At 36.8% G+C, this 16,784-nt stretch overlaps 3 protein-coding genes and 1 long non-coding RNA gene across 4 annotated transcripts; 2 read left to right on the top strand and 2 right to left on the bottom strand.

Annotated features, from left to right (window-relative positions):
- Positions 1-5,156: 5,156 nt before the first annotated feature.
- On the bottom strand, positions 5,157-7,142 carry LOC117621966 (zinc finger MYM-type protein 1-like). Its single transcript, XM_034352488.1, has one exon. It carries the CDS (start codon positions 7,140-7,142, stop codon positions 5,157-5,159), a length of 1,986 nt encoding a protein of 661 aa, XP_034208379.1.
- A 2,298-nt stretch (positions 7,143-9,440) lies between these two features.
- Positions 9,441-10,776, top strand: LOC117621965 (protein trichome birefringence-like 19). Its single transcript, XM_034352487.1, has 2 exons — positions 9,441-9,914; positions 9,994-10,776. Exons 1-2 carry the CDS (start codon positions 9,441-9,443, stop codon positions 10,774-10,776), a joined length of 1,257 nt encoding a protein of 418 aa, XP_034208378.1.
- Positions 10,777-11,232: 456 nt separating this feature from the next.
- LOC117622881 lies at positions 11,233-12,450 on the bottom strand. The gene is made up of 3 exons (XR_004585046.1): positions 12,132-12,450; positions 11,937-12,048; positions 11,233-11,404 (listed from the first exon to the last, which is right to left on the bottom strand). It is a non-coding gene; the product is annotated as an uncharacterized LOC117622881 (long non-coding RNA).
- Positions 12,451-13,145: 695 nt separating this feature from the next.
- LOC117623299 (protein FLX-like 2) lies at positions 13,146-16,204 on the top strand. The gene is made up of 5 exons (XM_034354213.1): positions 13,146-13,418; positions 13,712-14,300; positions 14,428-14,573; positions 14,669-14,766; positions 15,468-16,204. The coding sequence occupies exons 2-5, from the start codon at positions 13,756-13,758 to the stop codon at positions 15,912-15,914; spliced, it is 1,236 nt and encodes a 411-aa protein (XP_034210104.1). The 5' UTR covers positions 13,146-13,418; positions 13,712-13,755; the 3' UTR covers positions 15,915-16,204.
- The last annotated feature ends 580 nt before the right edge of the window (positions 16,205-16,784 follow it).

Genomic DNA, 16,784 nt, shown 5'->3' with positions numbered 1-16,784 from the left:
CCCTTCAATCCCTTCATCTTCCTTTTCCTCTCCCTCATTTCTGTTACTTGGCCCTTCATCCCATTGAATGTCATCCATTTCCTCACTTCCCTTAAATAGATGTGAGATGACACAACGATTCGTCCTCTCTTTCAGTAAAGCTAGGTCCCTCCTTACTTCCTGCTCAAACTGAGGACCTAAATAGTGGTCCAAAATTTTTTCCATCCGTATGACCTTTAACTCAAGGACGTCTTTTTCCCGCTTTACTTGAAACAACTCGGACCTCAACAAGCTTACCACCTTGTTCAACTCATCAAGATCAGCACATGAAGAAGGAATTGACTCTGCCGAGACAACAGCAGGGCGATCCTGTGGCCAACTCCAATATGGTTGTCTCATTTCCTCTTCACTCGGACATAGCGCCAGCAACTGAACTGACTGTTTCAGAATACAGACAAGAGTCATATTCAATCATTCTACTTCATAATTTCATTGAATCTTATAAATAGTTCCAAGGGCTGCAAACCAAACCTCTTTGCTCTGGAAAAAATAATTGTTCAACTTTCTCATCTCTAGAACAGACGTAGTAGTTCTCCATCGCAAAATACGCGGGACAGCGGTCGGATCAACAACCTTGCAGTAATTCAGGTCCGCCATTCTAGGAATTAATTCATATACCCAAATCTACACAATTCACAGGACAAAAGTCATTATTTAAGTTTTAAAGAAAAAACAAAACATAACTGACATGAACATTATTACCATGTACCTGGAAAGCATACGTGAAACCTTTAAAACTCCAGCCACTCCTTTGCGCTTCACCATGCTTATCCTTCTTGCCCTTCTCATTTCTCGGGCTTGTTCCCGTTACCTTACTTTTCCCCTTCCCTCTTCCCTCTTCATTTTCAAAGCTTTTCACATACTTTGTTGGTGCAGAAAATAGACTGTCTTGGGTTTTGTCAAAGGACACCGAACCCCCCGGATACCTGTTGAACGCATCCAAGTCCTCTACAAGGGTCAGGTAATTTAGATTGATGTTCAAATGTTTGTCCCTTCCCAAAACCACTAACTCAGCAAAGTAAACAAAAGCTAGCTTGTAGATGTCATCTTCCTCTGTGCACCTCAGAAATGCTTCTTCTAAAGCATTGCATGTAATTCCTTCATCTATAAAATATCTTTTCTGAAGTCTAATTTCATCACTCTCTCCACTGGAAACTTCAGGCACTTCCCCAAAACGAAGCCCTGTGATCAAACAGAAATCCTGACAAGTGAACTGAGCAACGTCACACCCTATTAAGAAACTCAGTCCATCCAAGTCTTTCACACCCTGCCCCGCTACTCTATGCAACACAACCCCATGCACAATCTGCCCGCTAAACTGAATCTTATCTATATTCAGAAGATGGCCAAAGCATGATGTCTTGAATTGTTCTAATTGTTCCGCACTCAACTTCACTCGAATTGCAGCTAGAGATGAATTTGCATGTGAGCAGTTGTTCACCCATGATGAATATGCCTCTGACTCTGGCCATACCAGCTCCACGTTGGATCCCATTTCCTAAAATACAAGATGAAATAACGTGAACACATATACTACCACGTATTTGCACAATCACATTGGTATTTACACAACTAGTCAACCAGGCACATTACAAATTTTACAAAGTACATGAGCATAGGGATTACTGATCACAGGCTTTAACATCATCAAAGCAATATGACAAATTTTGTGCAAATACCTGTTAATGCAATGATTATGTGAATTACAAACAATTTCATGTGTTTTATTTATGGATCCAAACTCCAATCAATGGTTGATGCATGAGTGAGTGTGAGTGCAATCTAGGCAAGTTCTGCACTTCACACACATGACAATTATTGTCATCTCATACACAATACAAAATAAATAAATAAATAAGAAATATAGTGGAAGGAAGCAAAGCAAAGCATCTACTCTGCTATCTGCTTGCTAAGCCATTGCCACATCCTTCTTTCTTTCTAGCTTTTTCTTCAGTCAGCCACAATCGTCATAGATCAACCTTTATTTCAAATGCTTTGCACTTTTATTCATGAGTTTATTATTATCTGTTCTCATTTATCATAGGCAAATTTAGTAACAAATGAAATAATATTTATTTCAAAAAATATATAAATTCTAGCGCCAGAGAGGTAATCTGCACTCTGCACTGCTTCAAATGTGGAAGGTTTTGAGGGCCTCCTCCAATTCAACACCATTATCTTATTCATATCATTATTAACATGTTATTGATATGTTATTGACTTGATTTTCATTCGTTTTTTAACATATACCCAAGCAAAAATTAACATGCAATTGAAGCACAAAGAAGAGATGCCAAATCCAACAACATTGATGGTACAAATTGGGGAAAACCATTACTCTAACCCTAAACTCAAATTCCATAAATTACTCATCAAATGCTTTGCACTTCTATTCATGAGTTTATTATTATCTGTTCTCATGTTTCTCAGGCAAATTTAGTAACAAAGGAAATCATATTTATTTCAAAAAAAAAATATATATATATATATATTCTAGCGCCAGAGAGATAATCTGCACTATGCACTGCTTCAAATGTGGAAGGTTTTGAGGGCCTCCTCCAATTCAACACCATTATCTTATTCATATCATTATTGACATGTTATTCACTTGTTATTGACTTGATTTTCATTCTTTTTTTAACATATACCCAAGCAAAAATTAACATGCAAGTGAAGCACAAAGAAGAGATGCCAAATCCAACAACATTGATGGTACAAATTGGGGAAAACCATTACTCTAACCCTAAACTCAAATTCCATAAATTACTCACCAAATGCTGGTTATTGAACAATCGCAAGGTGTCTGTGCGGGGTCTTTGTGTTGCTTTGCTCCACAAATGGAACCTACCACTTCCAACGAATACGGCTTCTCTCCTTCCCCTTCCCCTGCTTCGCCCCTTCACTGTTTCGGAATCCACACCTTTGCCCCTTCTACTCAAAATAAATACTTTTTCAGGGTCTGGAGAACGGAGTGGCGTTCAACCGTTGCGTTCAACCATCGTTAACCGTTGCCTTCAACCGTTTCTCAGAGCTATGGGTTTTGAAGAGATGAGTTTTTTTCTGTTCACACTTCGAACTTGCCTCTTCTTCTTCTTTTTCGGACCTGCTGGATATTAAATTCGGGTTTGGGTTCCTCACTTACCCGATTGTAAAACTTTATCTCAATTCTCCCCAGCCCTTAAATTGATCTGATGTCTATAAAGTAAACCCCTTATAACTTTCCACTCATTATAGTCTGAGCGTTTTTTTTATTTTTTTATTTTATTTTTTATTTTATAAAATTTATGTAGTATGAAATAACAAACCCAGCATACCTACCTCAAGTTCCAATCAATATAAATGGACCTTAGCTGTGCGTTGACTTGGTGAAACAATGAACCTTTTTGTTTTGAGAATAGAGAAACAATTAACCTTAAAAAACTTTAATTTAAAACCACATTTACCCATCAAATTCTTGTTTAAATTAAAACCACAACCCCTAGCGTAGCTTTAATATTGTAACAATAACATCAAAAAGAATTTTGAGACAAAGAAACCAGTAATACATCAGCTCCAACGAAAAAAAAAAATGTAATAAAATGTTTTTTTTTTATAGGGATAATAAATGTTATCTTTTATCTCCTTATACCATTTATGAATCAAAATTTTGTTTCCCAAATTTGAATTTTTTTAAAAGTTAAATGTTCAAGAAAATAAATTACGATGATATGAACTAAAATAAAATTAAGAAAAAATTAAACATTAAATTATTTTAGAGTTAAATTATTTTTAAACAATTAATAAAGTTGAGTATGAGATATACATGAATAGTTCTACTTTAGATCGGAAATTTGGGTTTGAGTTATCTAGCATTAGAGATGGACTTAATAGGTTTATACGCAAGGTAAATTTAGCCAACCTCATTTTGAAATCCTGGGTCCGTCCCTGAATATATATATCATCACGGTAATAACGTCCGAAGGCATAGGAGAGAAACTGAATATATATATAGGAGAAAGCTCATCAGACGACAGTGGAATCAACCCACTCCATTAATATAATTATTCTCATGAAATTCAAACCATTCTTATTCTAAAGACTAGCTTCTCTATACGCGCTTCCGCGCCTGCAAGAGGTTTTTATTTATTTATTTATTTAAATTTAAATTTATTTTAGAATTAAAAAAGATAATGGATAGTTGTGTTCCATAAAAATAGGATCCATTATCTGAATTTTCTTTTTATTTTAATTTTTTAAATACGAAAAATTGTGAATTTACCCTATTATCCTTATTTAATTAATAATTTCAATTCTTAATATTTGATATTTTAACTCATCTCTTTTTGCAAAGAAGATATATCATCAAGCATATGATTCTTTTGATCATCCATTTCAAAGAGATATTTGATGATTTAGAAAGGCCTTTCTTGGTTGGCAGGGTGATTTAAGGCCTAGGGCCAAAGTTCAAGAATGTGCCCTTTATAAACAAATAAATAAATATAATTACAATTTTTTATCAAATAATAAATTTTATTAAAATTAGGCTTATTATCACAAAACATCCCTGAGGTTTACGAAACTATCAGATTGCATCCTTAATGTTTTTTTGTGTCACTTATGGTCCTCAAGGTTAGTATGTGCAATCACAAATGGTCCCTGACGTTAGGGTATGTCAAAAACTATGTTAGTTTGCTATCGTGGCATACATATATATCACAAAACATCCCTGAGGTTTACACACTTATCACAAATGGTCCTTACGAATTTTTTTTAAAAAAAATTAAAATTCATAAAATTTTGGTTTTCTTTTTAAATTTATTTATAAATGAAAAAAAAATTTATAGAAGGATTTTAATCTTGAGGACCATTTATGAACCCTAAACCTTTAGTTTTTTTTTCATTTTTAAATTTTATGAATTTTAAATTATTTTTTAAAAACTTCATTAGTTTGTTGATAAATTATAAAGTTTACAAGTTTACAACCAATAATATAGAAAACTTTGGGCCTCAAACGAAGGAAAAAGAGTACCCGATTGAAAACATTACAATCAACAACAAATTAACTTGCATGTCCCTATGCTTCACCTTCATATGCACCTACAAAATAAAAATAGCAATGAAATCCTAATCACAAAAGATCACTTAAAATGTCTTCTTGTTGCAGTTTTAGAAGCAAAATCATCAATTATACTATCATATTTAATGTTTTCCAACATATCTCTTTCAATGCATAATATAGCTAGTCCATTTAGCCTATCTTGAGCCATGGTGGTCCGCAAATAAGATTTTAATAATTTTAATTTAGAAAAACTTCTTTCAGCAGATGCCACAGTCACAGGTATAGTCAGTAATATCCTATAAGCAACCATTACATTTGGAAACATATCCACACTCTTTACAAATTCTAGAATTTTAATGGATGTCGATGGTTTATCTGTTTCAATTGCTTCACTTGGTAACATCACTTGCAACACCTGTAATTCTGACTCTAAATCTCTTGCATCAATATCAGTATCATTGTCATTTTTTAAAGCATTTTCAAGATTCAAACAAGAGCTTCTCAATTCATTTTCATCCAAAGAAGTCAATTTTGCAGCATCAAATAAGAACCCAAAAATAGATTCAAAGATATGCAATTGTTCAAACCTACTTTTCAATTCACCAAGAGCAATATCCACTATGACAAGAAAGTAATCAGTTCTAAAGGATTCTTCAGATGATTGTTGTTCCCTCTCATTATTGGAAATCTCATCAAAATGTCTCTTTCTACAGGTTTGACGTTTTTTAAGAAATATAGGCTCAATTTCCATATCTAATGCAATTACTTTAGCATCAATCATGGCAGAAGTAAACCCATTTATCCTATAGTTTTCAAAAAATGAAACGAGTCCTTCTAATTGTCTTACAGCAACATCAAGACGCATGTCTTCAGATTGTAATTTTTTACTAACTAAGTTAATCTTGTGCAAAATGTCATACCAAATAACCAAGCTTAATATAAACTCGAAACTTGAAAGCTCTCCTGATGCTAAACTTTCAGCATCCCTACTCAATTTAGCATCTTCACTAATTTCAGCTAATTTAAATAAAGCTTCTCTGATTTTAGAAGCTTGAGATTTTATTGCTTTAACACTTTCTATGTGACTTTCCCAGCGTGTAGTTGACAATGATTTCAAAGTTAAACCATCAATATAATCAAGTAACACATTCCACCTTTTTGTTGAATTAGAGAATACCGTATATATGCATTGACATGCTCCAAAAAAGGATTTCGCTTTGACACATGACTTGGCCATATCACAAAGTATTAAATTAAGACAATGAGAACCGCATGGCATGTAAAATGCTCTAGGATTTATATCAAGTAATCTTTTTTGTACACCCATATTTTTCCCTTTCATATTTGATCCATTATCATAGCCCTGCCCCCTTACATCATCAATATTTAGTTCAAGCTTTTTTATTACATCTTGCAATTCATTAAAAATTCCTAATCCAGTTGTATCTTGCACAATTAGAAACTCTAAAAAGTACTCTTCTATATTTATCGGAGTACATGAAACATCTACACACCTTAATATTAAAGTCATTTGTTCTTTGTGACTTGCATCAGGAGTACAATCAAGAATCACTGAAAAATACTTTGCCTCTTTGACTTTTTTAATAATTATTTGTTTAACATTTGATGCTAAAATATCTATCAACTCATTTTGAATTTTATGGCTAAGATAATGATAATGAATTTTCTTATCTTGAATGAGACGAAAATGATGTTGCATTACTGGATCAAACTCTGAGATCATTTCAAGTAGGCCTAAAAAGTTACCATTGCCATCTTCAAAAACTTTTTCATTTGTTCCACGGAATGCCAAATTATGTGTAGCAAGACATTTCACAACAGCAATGATTCTGACCATAACATTTTTCCAGTGTAATGTATCTTTCTTGATTAGCTCTTGTAGTTCTTTATCAATTGTTTGACTTGTTTTCAATCTTATTTGCAACTCAACACAAGACCTCAAGTTAGTAATGTGTTCAATACTTTTTTCATGTTGTTTAAGCTTATCACCAAGATGTTTCCAGTCTCTAGATCCTTCACTTGCTAACTGACTTCTAGCATGCATTGTTTTAAACAGCTTACAACAGAAACAAAACACTTTATCCAACTCCTTTGAGTACACTAACCATTTTCTATCATGAGTCTCCCCATTTGGTAATGTTCGAAGATAAAAATGTGAAGAAAAATGTCTGCATTGTTCATCAATAGGGAATTTGTGATTATTTTCTCTTATAGGACCATTTTCTAAAAGTAAATCCCTCATTTTTAGATCAAGATTATCCCAGACTCTTGGATCATAAATGTTCAAATTAGTTTCATTTTCATTTTCATTTGTGTTCTCATTTTCATTATGTTCTTCAACTAAATTTGGTACTTCACGGTTCAAATTAGTTTCAATTTCATTTTCATTTTCGTTCTCCTTTTCATTTATGTCATTTTCATTATGTTCTTCAGCTAAATTTGGTGCCTCACTATTTTTAAGGAAATATTTATTTAAAGATCCTCTTAGGTTTTGAGCAATTTCTTCTTCCTTTTTCTTTTTTTGTCTTTTGAGATTTCCAGAAAGTTGCTTTTTAGAAAACATTTTAAAAAATTTATCATAAACACACAAGCAATCAAGAACAATAAAAGTAAAACTAATTAAATGAAGACAAAGAAAGAACAATAAAACCTGTATTTTGGGTCCTGTATGCTGTGCTCTGGTGTTGGTGCTCTCAATTTCGGAGAGAATAATCAGCTTCCAACTCAAAGTATAGCTTTGTTCCTTCCTTCCACACTTAGTTCCAGAGAGAATTAGAAATAAAAATCGATTTCAAGCCAAACTGCAGACAGAGAGGTTTTGCTTCTTGGGAAAACAATAAGGACGTTGACTTTGTTTTCTTCTAGATCTGTTGACATCCTTTTTGTATTATTGTTTTACAATATCAAGTAAAACTCTTAACTAATATCACATATGCCCTTCAACTTTTAGTTTTTTTTTTTTTTTTTTGCATATGCATATATATATATGGACTAAAAAAATTTTGTGTGCCCCAATCAATTGTGGGCCCCGGGCGATGGCCCTAGTTGCCCTGACCAAGGCCGGCCCTGTTGGTTGGACCAACCAGATTTCCGAGAACTATTTCTGTTAGTGCAAAAAACGAAACTACAAGTGAATCTTATGATCTGGGAAGGCATACGGAGGCGGACTTTATAGTAGGCCTAGGCCTCCCTTCTTACAGACTTTGTAGACTTCCCTCTGGTTGGCCTTGTAGTAAGAGGTTGAGTATGGAAGAGGCACACGGAGGTCTGAATTGCTTTCTCCATTTTGGTTTATGGAAGAGGAGTGTTGCAGCTCGGGTTTGTCATTGGGCCCCGAGTTGGACTTCTTGGACTTAGTTTATTTTTTGGGTCGGACTGTTCTAATTTGGGTTTTCATTTCTTACACAAGCTTATAACATACAACATCGAGCTTCTACTTGTTCACGTAGGAGGCTATAGTTTTATAAGAACAGAGCTCAACAAATACTTTATGGAAACACGCTTGGGTATTGCAAGAATCGAAGCATAGGTAGATAGGTCTTACTGATTACCCAAATGAACAAATAAAGGAAAAACTTGCAAGAATCAAAGCACATATGGGTATTAATTGTTGTTTCATACAATTAATACAGATAAACAAGTTGGACGAAATGGTAAATCTGACTTTGCCGAGAGAGAGAGAGAGAGAGAGAGATTTGATAGTTGGTGTCTTTTGTCCTTCAACTACACTTTATTCTCAAGTTATCTGTCTCATTAGTTTGTAATTTAGCATAGACAGATATTGTTCAGTTCAAAGTTACAGATAGATTGTAATCTTTGTAACTTGGAAAGCACCAAATGACTGTCTTTTGTCCTTCAACTACACAACATATGCTTACTTAATTAACTGGGAAATATATGGACAATTTTTTACCTCATCACTGTAAATTTCAGAGCAGCATTTAGATCACCTGGTTTGTTTTGGTCCAAAGATCACCTTGTTTGCTTGCCAAAGTAATTATGATAGCAACCAAGCAACTGCTTGGAAATGGTGGCAATTACTCAATCTTTGAAGCCATCTTTCGGTCATTGAAGACTGAGAGTTACCACCTTTTTCTTTCTTTTCTTCTCTCTCTTTTCTATGGGCGTTAGTTCTGCTTTATTATTCCAGACCGCATTATTACATTCCATTATCAAAGCAAAGAAGGACAGTGTTAACAGTGAACAGTGAAGGGCATGAACATGATGCCTCGCCAACTAGTTGCTTGAAAAAATATGATTGTTAGTTTTGCTAAATTATCCAAAGCCATAAGTATATATATATTGCTTGAATCTATCTTGCCTCACTTTTCTCTTCTCCACCATGAAATTTCATGCCATTGATCTCCCTAATGGAAAATACACACAACCCAACAACACCCACAAAAATCTTTTTCTACTTGCCCTTACCTTAGTTTTTCTGATTACAATCCCTCTCTGTCTAAACAACATCTCAAATTCCGCATTGCCGTCTCCTAAGAGCAATGCTGGAAGTTCGAAAAGCATCGAAAAAGAAGATCAATGCCAGATATTTAGTGGGAACTGGGTTCCATATCCTGATGGACCTGCTTATTACACAAATGAAACTTGCAATCTGATCATTGATCAGCAAAACTGCATGAAGTTTGGGAGACCTGATACTGAGTTCATGACATGGAGGTGGAAGCCTGATGCTTGTGAGTTGCCCTTGTTTGATGCAGCTCAGTTCTTGGAGCTTGTTAGAGGCAAGTCATTGGCTTTCCTTGGTGACTCCGTGGGAAGAAATCAAATGCAGTCATTGCTTTGCCTCTTAGCCACTGTAAGCATTCAAACTAGCCTACAAAGATTTGAAACAATTCAAGATTTACAAGATTGTGTGTTTTTTGTTTTTCTTTCAGGTGACTTATCCTGAGGACATTTCTCACAAATATTCCTCAAACACAGATTACTTCAAGCGCTATGTCTACAATGATCACAATTTCACCATAGCAAATCTCTGGTCCCCCTACTTGGTTAAATCTAGAGACGTAGATCCCAGTGGACATGACTTTAACAGCCTCATGAGCCTCTACTTAGATGAGCCGGACGAGGCATGGCTAACTCTGGTCGAACAATTTGACTATGTGATCGTCTCAGTAGAACATTGGTTCTTCCGGCCACTGATATACCACGAAAATGGTCGCGTTATCGGGTGTCACAAGTGCGAACAAGACAACATGACGTCGTTTGTCACCTCCTACGGATACAGAAAGGCCTTTCGAACGTTGTTTAAAACTCTTGGAAGCCTTAAAAACTACAAGGGGGTGACATTTCTGAGGACGTTTTCTCCATCACACTTTGAAAACGGGGCATGGAACGAGGGAGGGAACTGTGCGAGGACAAAGCCTTTTACCAAAGAAGAAACGAAGCTAGATGGGTATGTTTTGGAAATGTACTTGACTCAAGTGGAGGAGCTAAAAGCAGCGGAAGAGCAAGGCCTGCAGAGAGGCCTGCAGTTTAGGTTGATGGACACAACAGAAGCTATGTTGCTGAGGCCTGATGGACACCCAAACTTCTATGGACACTCACCTCATAGGAACATGACTCTTGCCGACTGTGTTCACTGGTGCTTGCCAGGCCCCATTGATGCGTGGAATGAGATCTTGCTATATATGTTGAAGACAGGGTACAGGCCACCTTGATGAGAAGAATCTATGCAGAAATGCTTGATCAAGCAAACGTCATATACATTATATTTATATAATATATATGTATTTATACACACATTATTAATTTTTATTATTTGCATCATATACAAAAAAAAGTGTTTGATAGATGTGAATAGGGTTGAGTTTGAGTTGGAAGAATCTTGATTATGTTAGCATTAGGGGTGGGCACGGTCCGGTTTGGACCGGTTTTCTCATAAAATTAGAACCTAAACCGGAAATGAAGACCGGTTCGGTCCGGTCCGGTTTTGACAAAAATCCACAAATAAGCCCGAACCAATCCGAACCTACCCGGTTCCGGTTCGGTTCCCGGTTCTCACGGTTTTGGGCTTGTTGTAAAGCCCATTTTATTTTCTTGGGTATTTAAGCTTTAAGACCATCTGATTTTTAATATTTTTGGGCTTCAACATCACAATTGGCCCAATTCCCATATTGAAACAACCACTATTCTTTGTCAAAAATAATAAAACAATCCAATATTCAATTTAAAATTACAACCCAACAAAAAAATACATAATAAAACAAAATAAATTACAATCAAATTTAAAATTACAACTCCATTCTTTTGCTCTTTTGTTGCTGCATCTCCGAACACCAAGTGAACCTACCAGATCCATGTATTGCCATCAATAATCTAAATTTGTGGAAAATAAAAACATAACTCCGGAAACCCAGAAGTGAAAATGGATCAAGAAATGCAACAGCAAAAGAAAATTATCAGAAAACTAGACCATTTTCATGATCAAAGACAGCCAAATGAGTTACCTGCTTGCCCATTTTGATAACAACATACACTGCTTCTCATGTCTCTAACATGTTCTCAGAATACCCAGAATACCCATCATGTTCTCTATTGGATCCAGATTTATGTTTGTTTTTTCTTCACAGATTGAGACAACCACATGCACATATTCAGACAACCACAACCCAATCCAATTTGATATATATTTGATATACTGGAACTTCAATTTGATATAGTTTCAATCTGCCTTATTTCAATTCATTTCTTCTTTTGACAGCATAATATCAAGATAGGCATATAAAATACTTTTCATATCACCAAGAAGTGCTAATCAATTTGATAAAATACAAGCAGTTGGCATTTGGAGGTTTTTTGGCGCATCACAGTGACATACCTGAGAGAGAGAGAGAGAGAGAGAGAGAGAGAGAGGATAAGATGAAGAGGTGGACTGCTGGATCTGCGAACTACTGGTGCTGGATCTGCAAATTGTTGGAGGACAGAGGAAGCTGCGAATTGCAGACAGAGAGAGTTGGTCAGAGAATCGAAGGGGGAAAAGGAAAAAAAAGGAAAAAAAGATAGAGAATCTAACCTGTATGACGACGACGACTATGAAAGGTGGCTACTGAGAGGAGCAGCGGCTGAGAGAGGTGTGGTTGAGAGAGAGGTTTGGCTGAGAGTGAGGTTTGCCTGAGAGAGAGGAGGATGGCTGAGAGAGAGCTTCGGCGGCGCGACGGCTGAAGGATAAAGAGGATGGCTGAGAGAGAGGAAGGTTGAGAGAGAGGTTTGGGTGAGAGAGAGGATGGCTGAGAGAGAGGTTTGGCGCAGACAGAGGTTTCGGCGGCTGAAGGAGAGAGGAAACGAAATGGGAGGATGAAGGAAGAAAGAAAACCCTAATCGCGTTATAATTTTTGTGATGAATGTGTGTGCGCGCGCCTACGGTAACATCATACACAACCAATAAAAAATGGCCACATGTTAAAAAAAATATAATATAAATATAAATAATATAAAAATATATAAAATAATTATATTGGACCGGTTCGGATTGGACCGGTTCTGTGTGGTGGAAAACCGAAACCGGAACCGGTTTGAACCGGTTCGGTTTGGATTTGTCTCGGTTTTTGACTTTTTTGGTCAATACGGTTTTTTTTGGATTTTTTCGGTTCGATTTGGTTCGGTTTTGCGGTTTTGCGGTTCCAATGCCCACCCCTAGTTAGCATTATCTTCTGGTGAAAACGAGACTACTTGCACAAATTTGGTGTTTGCTGGCTACCAAAAGATTTTAATAACTGTACGTGCATATGTGAAATCATTGTACGAATGAATATGGGATCTTGATCGATAGCCTCAACAATATCATTTTAAATTGTAAAACATTCAAAATACTAGAAAATATCTTTATTTAATATAAATATTAAAAATTAAAATTATTAATTAAATAAAGATAATATGCTAAATTCGTTTTTTTTAATACTATTTTTTTAAAAAAATTAAAAATAAAATTAGATAATAAATCCTATTTTTTTGGACACAACTATTTATTATCTTTTTTAATTCTAAAATAAAATAAAAAATTTGAAAAACCCAATTGGCACAAGGGAAACATCTAGCTCTCTCCTCAGACGCTACTCTCTCTCTCTCTCTTTTCTTTCTTCTCTCTCTCCCCGCGCTGTCTCACTTTCAGACCGGCGATTCGTCGCAGTCCGGTCGCGGCGACCGGCGCCATCACCCCCAAACTATTCCTCTCTTCCTCCTCTACCTAACCCACCCATTGATCGACGTCAACAACTCGATATCGTGCCGGATTTTTGACTGGAAAACTGCCCACGCCGGCGCCGATTCCGGTCACCTCAGGCCGTGCCACCACTTGGAAAAGGTATCCCTATCCTCCATATATCTTCCCCCTATCTTAATCGACGCAGTTGACGGCTTTAGCCGCCGGCCTGAGCTCGGGAAGCTCCGGCCAAAACTCTCACGGTTTGGCCGTGGCCGGAGTCCAAGAACCAAAAACACTCCTCTCATTGTGCTTGACATGTTAATATAAAGTTTGCCCGTCGATTCGAAGACACCCACGCGCTGTGATTCTAGAAAGCAATCCTATTTTAGAAATCTAAAGAAAAATGTTTGCAAGATTGCTGTGATTCTTATAGTGTAGTTTTGATTATGCAGGAAAATTTGTCAATTGTTAGGAGGGTTTGAGTGAATTGGTGAAAATGGGAAGCAAAGGTCGAATTCCACCTGCTCATCTTCGTCGACCACTTCCCGGACCCGACCCGTTTGGTCCGGGCATACGCCCGCCCCATGGTGCCTATCCTCCATTTGATATGTTGCCTCCTCCACAAGTTATGGAGCAGAAGTTGGCTGCACAACATGTCGAGATGGAAAGGCTTGTAACTGAGAACCAGAGACTTGCTGCCACACATGGAACCTTGAGACAAGAACTGGCAGGTGCTCAACATGAGTTGCAGATATTGCATGCCCAGATAGGTGCTATCAAGTCTGAGAGAGAACAGCAGATGAGGGGCCTTGTGGATAAAATAGCCAAGATGGAAGCTGAGCTGAAGTCAGCAGAGCCTGTTAAGTTGGAGCTACAGCAGGCTGGAGCTGAAGCCCAAAACTTGGTTGTGTCAAGGCAAGAACTCATTGCGAAAGTGCAACAACTCAGTCAGGATCTTCAGAGGGCTCATACAGATGTGCAGCAGATTCCTGCTTTGGTATCACAGCTTGATAGCCTGAGGCAGGAATATCAGCATTGCAGGTTTGTGTTTTATGTCCTATTTTTCATATCTTCAAACTTCAACGCCTGTATGCTTTTTACTTGGGTCCGTTTGGTTTTTCACTTATGCAAAACCCATCGTCATTTTCTGTTGTTTTGAACTGTGCAGGGCGACTTATGACTACGAAAAGAAATTATACAATGACCACCTTGAATCGCTTCAGGTCATGGAGAAGAACTATGTTACCATGGCTAGGGAGGTGGAAAAGCTCCGAGCAGAGTTGCTGAATAATTCTAATGTTGATAGAAGAACTGGTAAACTTAATTCGTTTTATTTGAGGTCGTTTGGATACTCTTTACCTTGATCTTTAATACGTTGTGGATGGCTTCTCTGGGGCAATGAAATGTAGGTGCTCCTTATTATGGAACTCCGGGAAATAATGAAAATGAGGCTACTGGGCACGCAATAGGACAAAATGCTTATGAAGATAGCTATGGTGTTCCCCAGGTATGTCATCTTGCACATCTTGACTTTTGTTAGTTTTTATCTTATTCTTTTACTTCTCTCCTTCAAATTCCAAAATTATGGTACTATGCCAGGTTGTTTAAGTCCTTATTGTGTGAGCTGGGATTGGTTGTTTGCAATAACATGGTATGTCTTGGTGAAAAGCAATGGCTTATCCATCCACACACTCTGACACAAGACTATTGCTTGAATACTTATCAGAATAGTTTATCGTCATGTCAATACCACCATGCTCATCAGATTGAAGCCTTATTGAAAATGCTTGAAGCTCAAATTTTCATTTTATGAATCATGACTAAATGGAGGCTAGAAATTGTATCAGCGGTTGTAAAAAATCTTTTATTTTTGCTTGCATTTTTCTCGAAAGGTGTTCCTTGCCAGACAGTGAAATCAGAGTCAGAAGGTATTTGCTGGAAAATAATGTGTAGGTGACAACCATACAACGTTTTATCACACCTTATTACTGGAACACTAAAACAACTTCAATTCAGTCGCAAAAACCAAGTATTAACTTTCAGTTATGTAAGACCTGGTAGAATATGGTTGCTGATAACCTCTCAAGAATTTGTTGTGCGATCTTGCTTTTCATTTTTTTTTTTCCAATTAAACAGTAATATCCTCACTGCCTCCAGAGTGATTCAAATGAAAGCTTACGCACTTTTGCTCTGTATTTTGTATAACAGGGACGTGCCCCCTTCCCTCCTGCTGCTGCTGCTGCAGGTGGTGGTGCTACAGCTGCTGGAACTCCTCCATTAGTGGGAGCTCAACCTGGACCACCTGGAAGGACTGTTTATGATGCACCAAGAGGGCCTGGTTATGATGCCTCTGGAGGATCTGGTTATGATGCACAGAGAGGACCTGGTTATGATGCACAGAGAGGAGCTCCCTATGATGCACAGAGACCTGGATATGATGTGCAAAGACCAAATTATGAAGTGCAAAGAGGACCCGGTTACGATCCATCCCGGGGTGTCAACTATGATGCACAGTCTAGAGGTGCTGCTGGTCCTCAAGGACATATGCCTACAAGCAATGCGCCTTATGGTTCCGCAACACCACCTACTCGTGGTGGAAGTGGGTATGAGGCACCACCACCACGAGGGGGAGGGGGCAACCCCGTTCGAAGATGAGCTCAAGTCATTACCCAAATTATCAATGAAATTGTCTAAGAAATAGTGTAGTTGTTAGGATATCCACTCCACTAAATCTCCGATCGCCTGTTACGTTGTGTTTTTTGCCTGAGTTGGCTATCTGAATCTTTATTTAGTCTTCAGCTTCTTTCTTGATTCTTGAATCTTGTATGTGGTTGGGGAAAAGAAAAAAAAAAAACAAAACAGGTATTCTGTAACCAGTTGTGCTGTGGGCAACGGACGTGGTGTTTGTTATAGAATTCAAATGAGAAGAATATGGTTTTCAGTCACTCCTTCCACAATCATTAGTGTTTCAGAGATTATCAAATTGGATCCCTAAGCGAAGGAGAGCATCGAGGCTACATAGAACCATATGCACGTTAAGACTCTCAAGTATAACAAATTTAGTATTTCTAAAATTGCTAGTCATATGCTGCGTTAATATATAAATATATATATATATATATATATATATATATATATATTAACCAAGTAAGTTTTAGGTAGGGATGGCAATTTTCCCCACGGGTAAGAGTCTTCATGGGAATTCGACCCTAATGGGTCAAGTATGATGGGTACGGAGAATTTTTTTGGTATGGTGGGTGGTGGTGGGGTGCGCGGCGCGGGGATGGTATTTTAATCCGAAACCTGAACCCTCCCCGTTTAGAATATATATTATGGTATATATAAATATGTTATTAAAGTGATTCTACCAACTAAGTTTTATATTATATTTTATTTTATTTTATTATATACTTATATAATTTATACAAATCTTAAACCACACTACTTATTTATTTAGTTAACTTTCAATACATATATAAACATTCTTATATTGTTTTATAAGTTATAAGTATATATTATATATAT

This window comes from Prunus dulcis, chromosome 3 (assembly GCF_902201215.1).
Source record: "Prunus dulcis chromosome 3, ALMONDv2, whole genome shotgun sequence".
NCBI classification, from domain to species: Eukaryota; Viridiplantae; Streptophyta; class Magnoliopsida; order Rosales; family Rosaceae; genus Prunus; species Prunus dulcis.
This window is presented reverse-complemented; position numbering and strand designations above follow the sequence as displayed.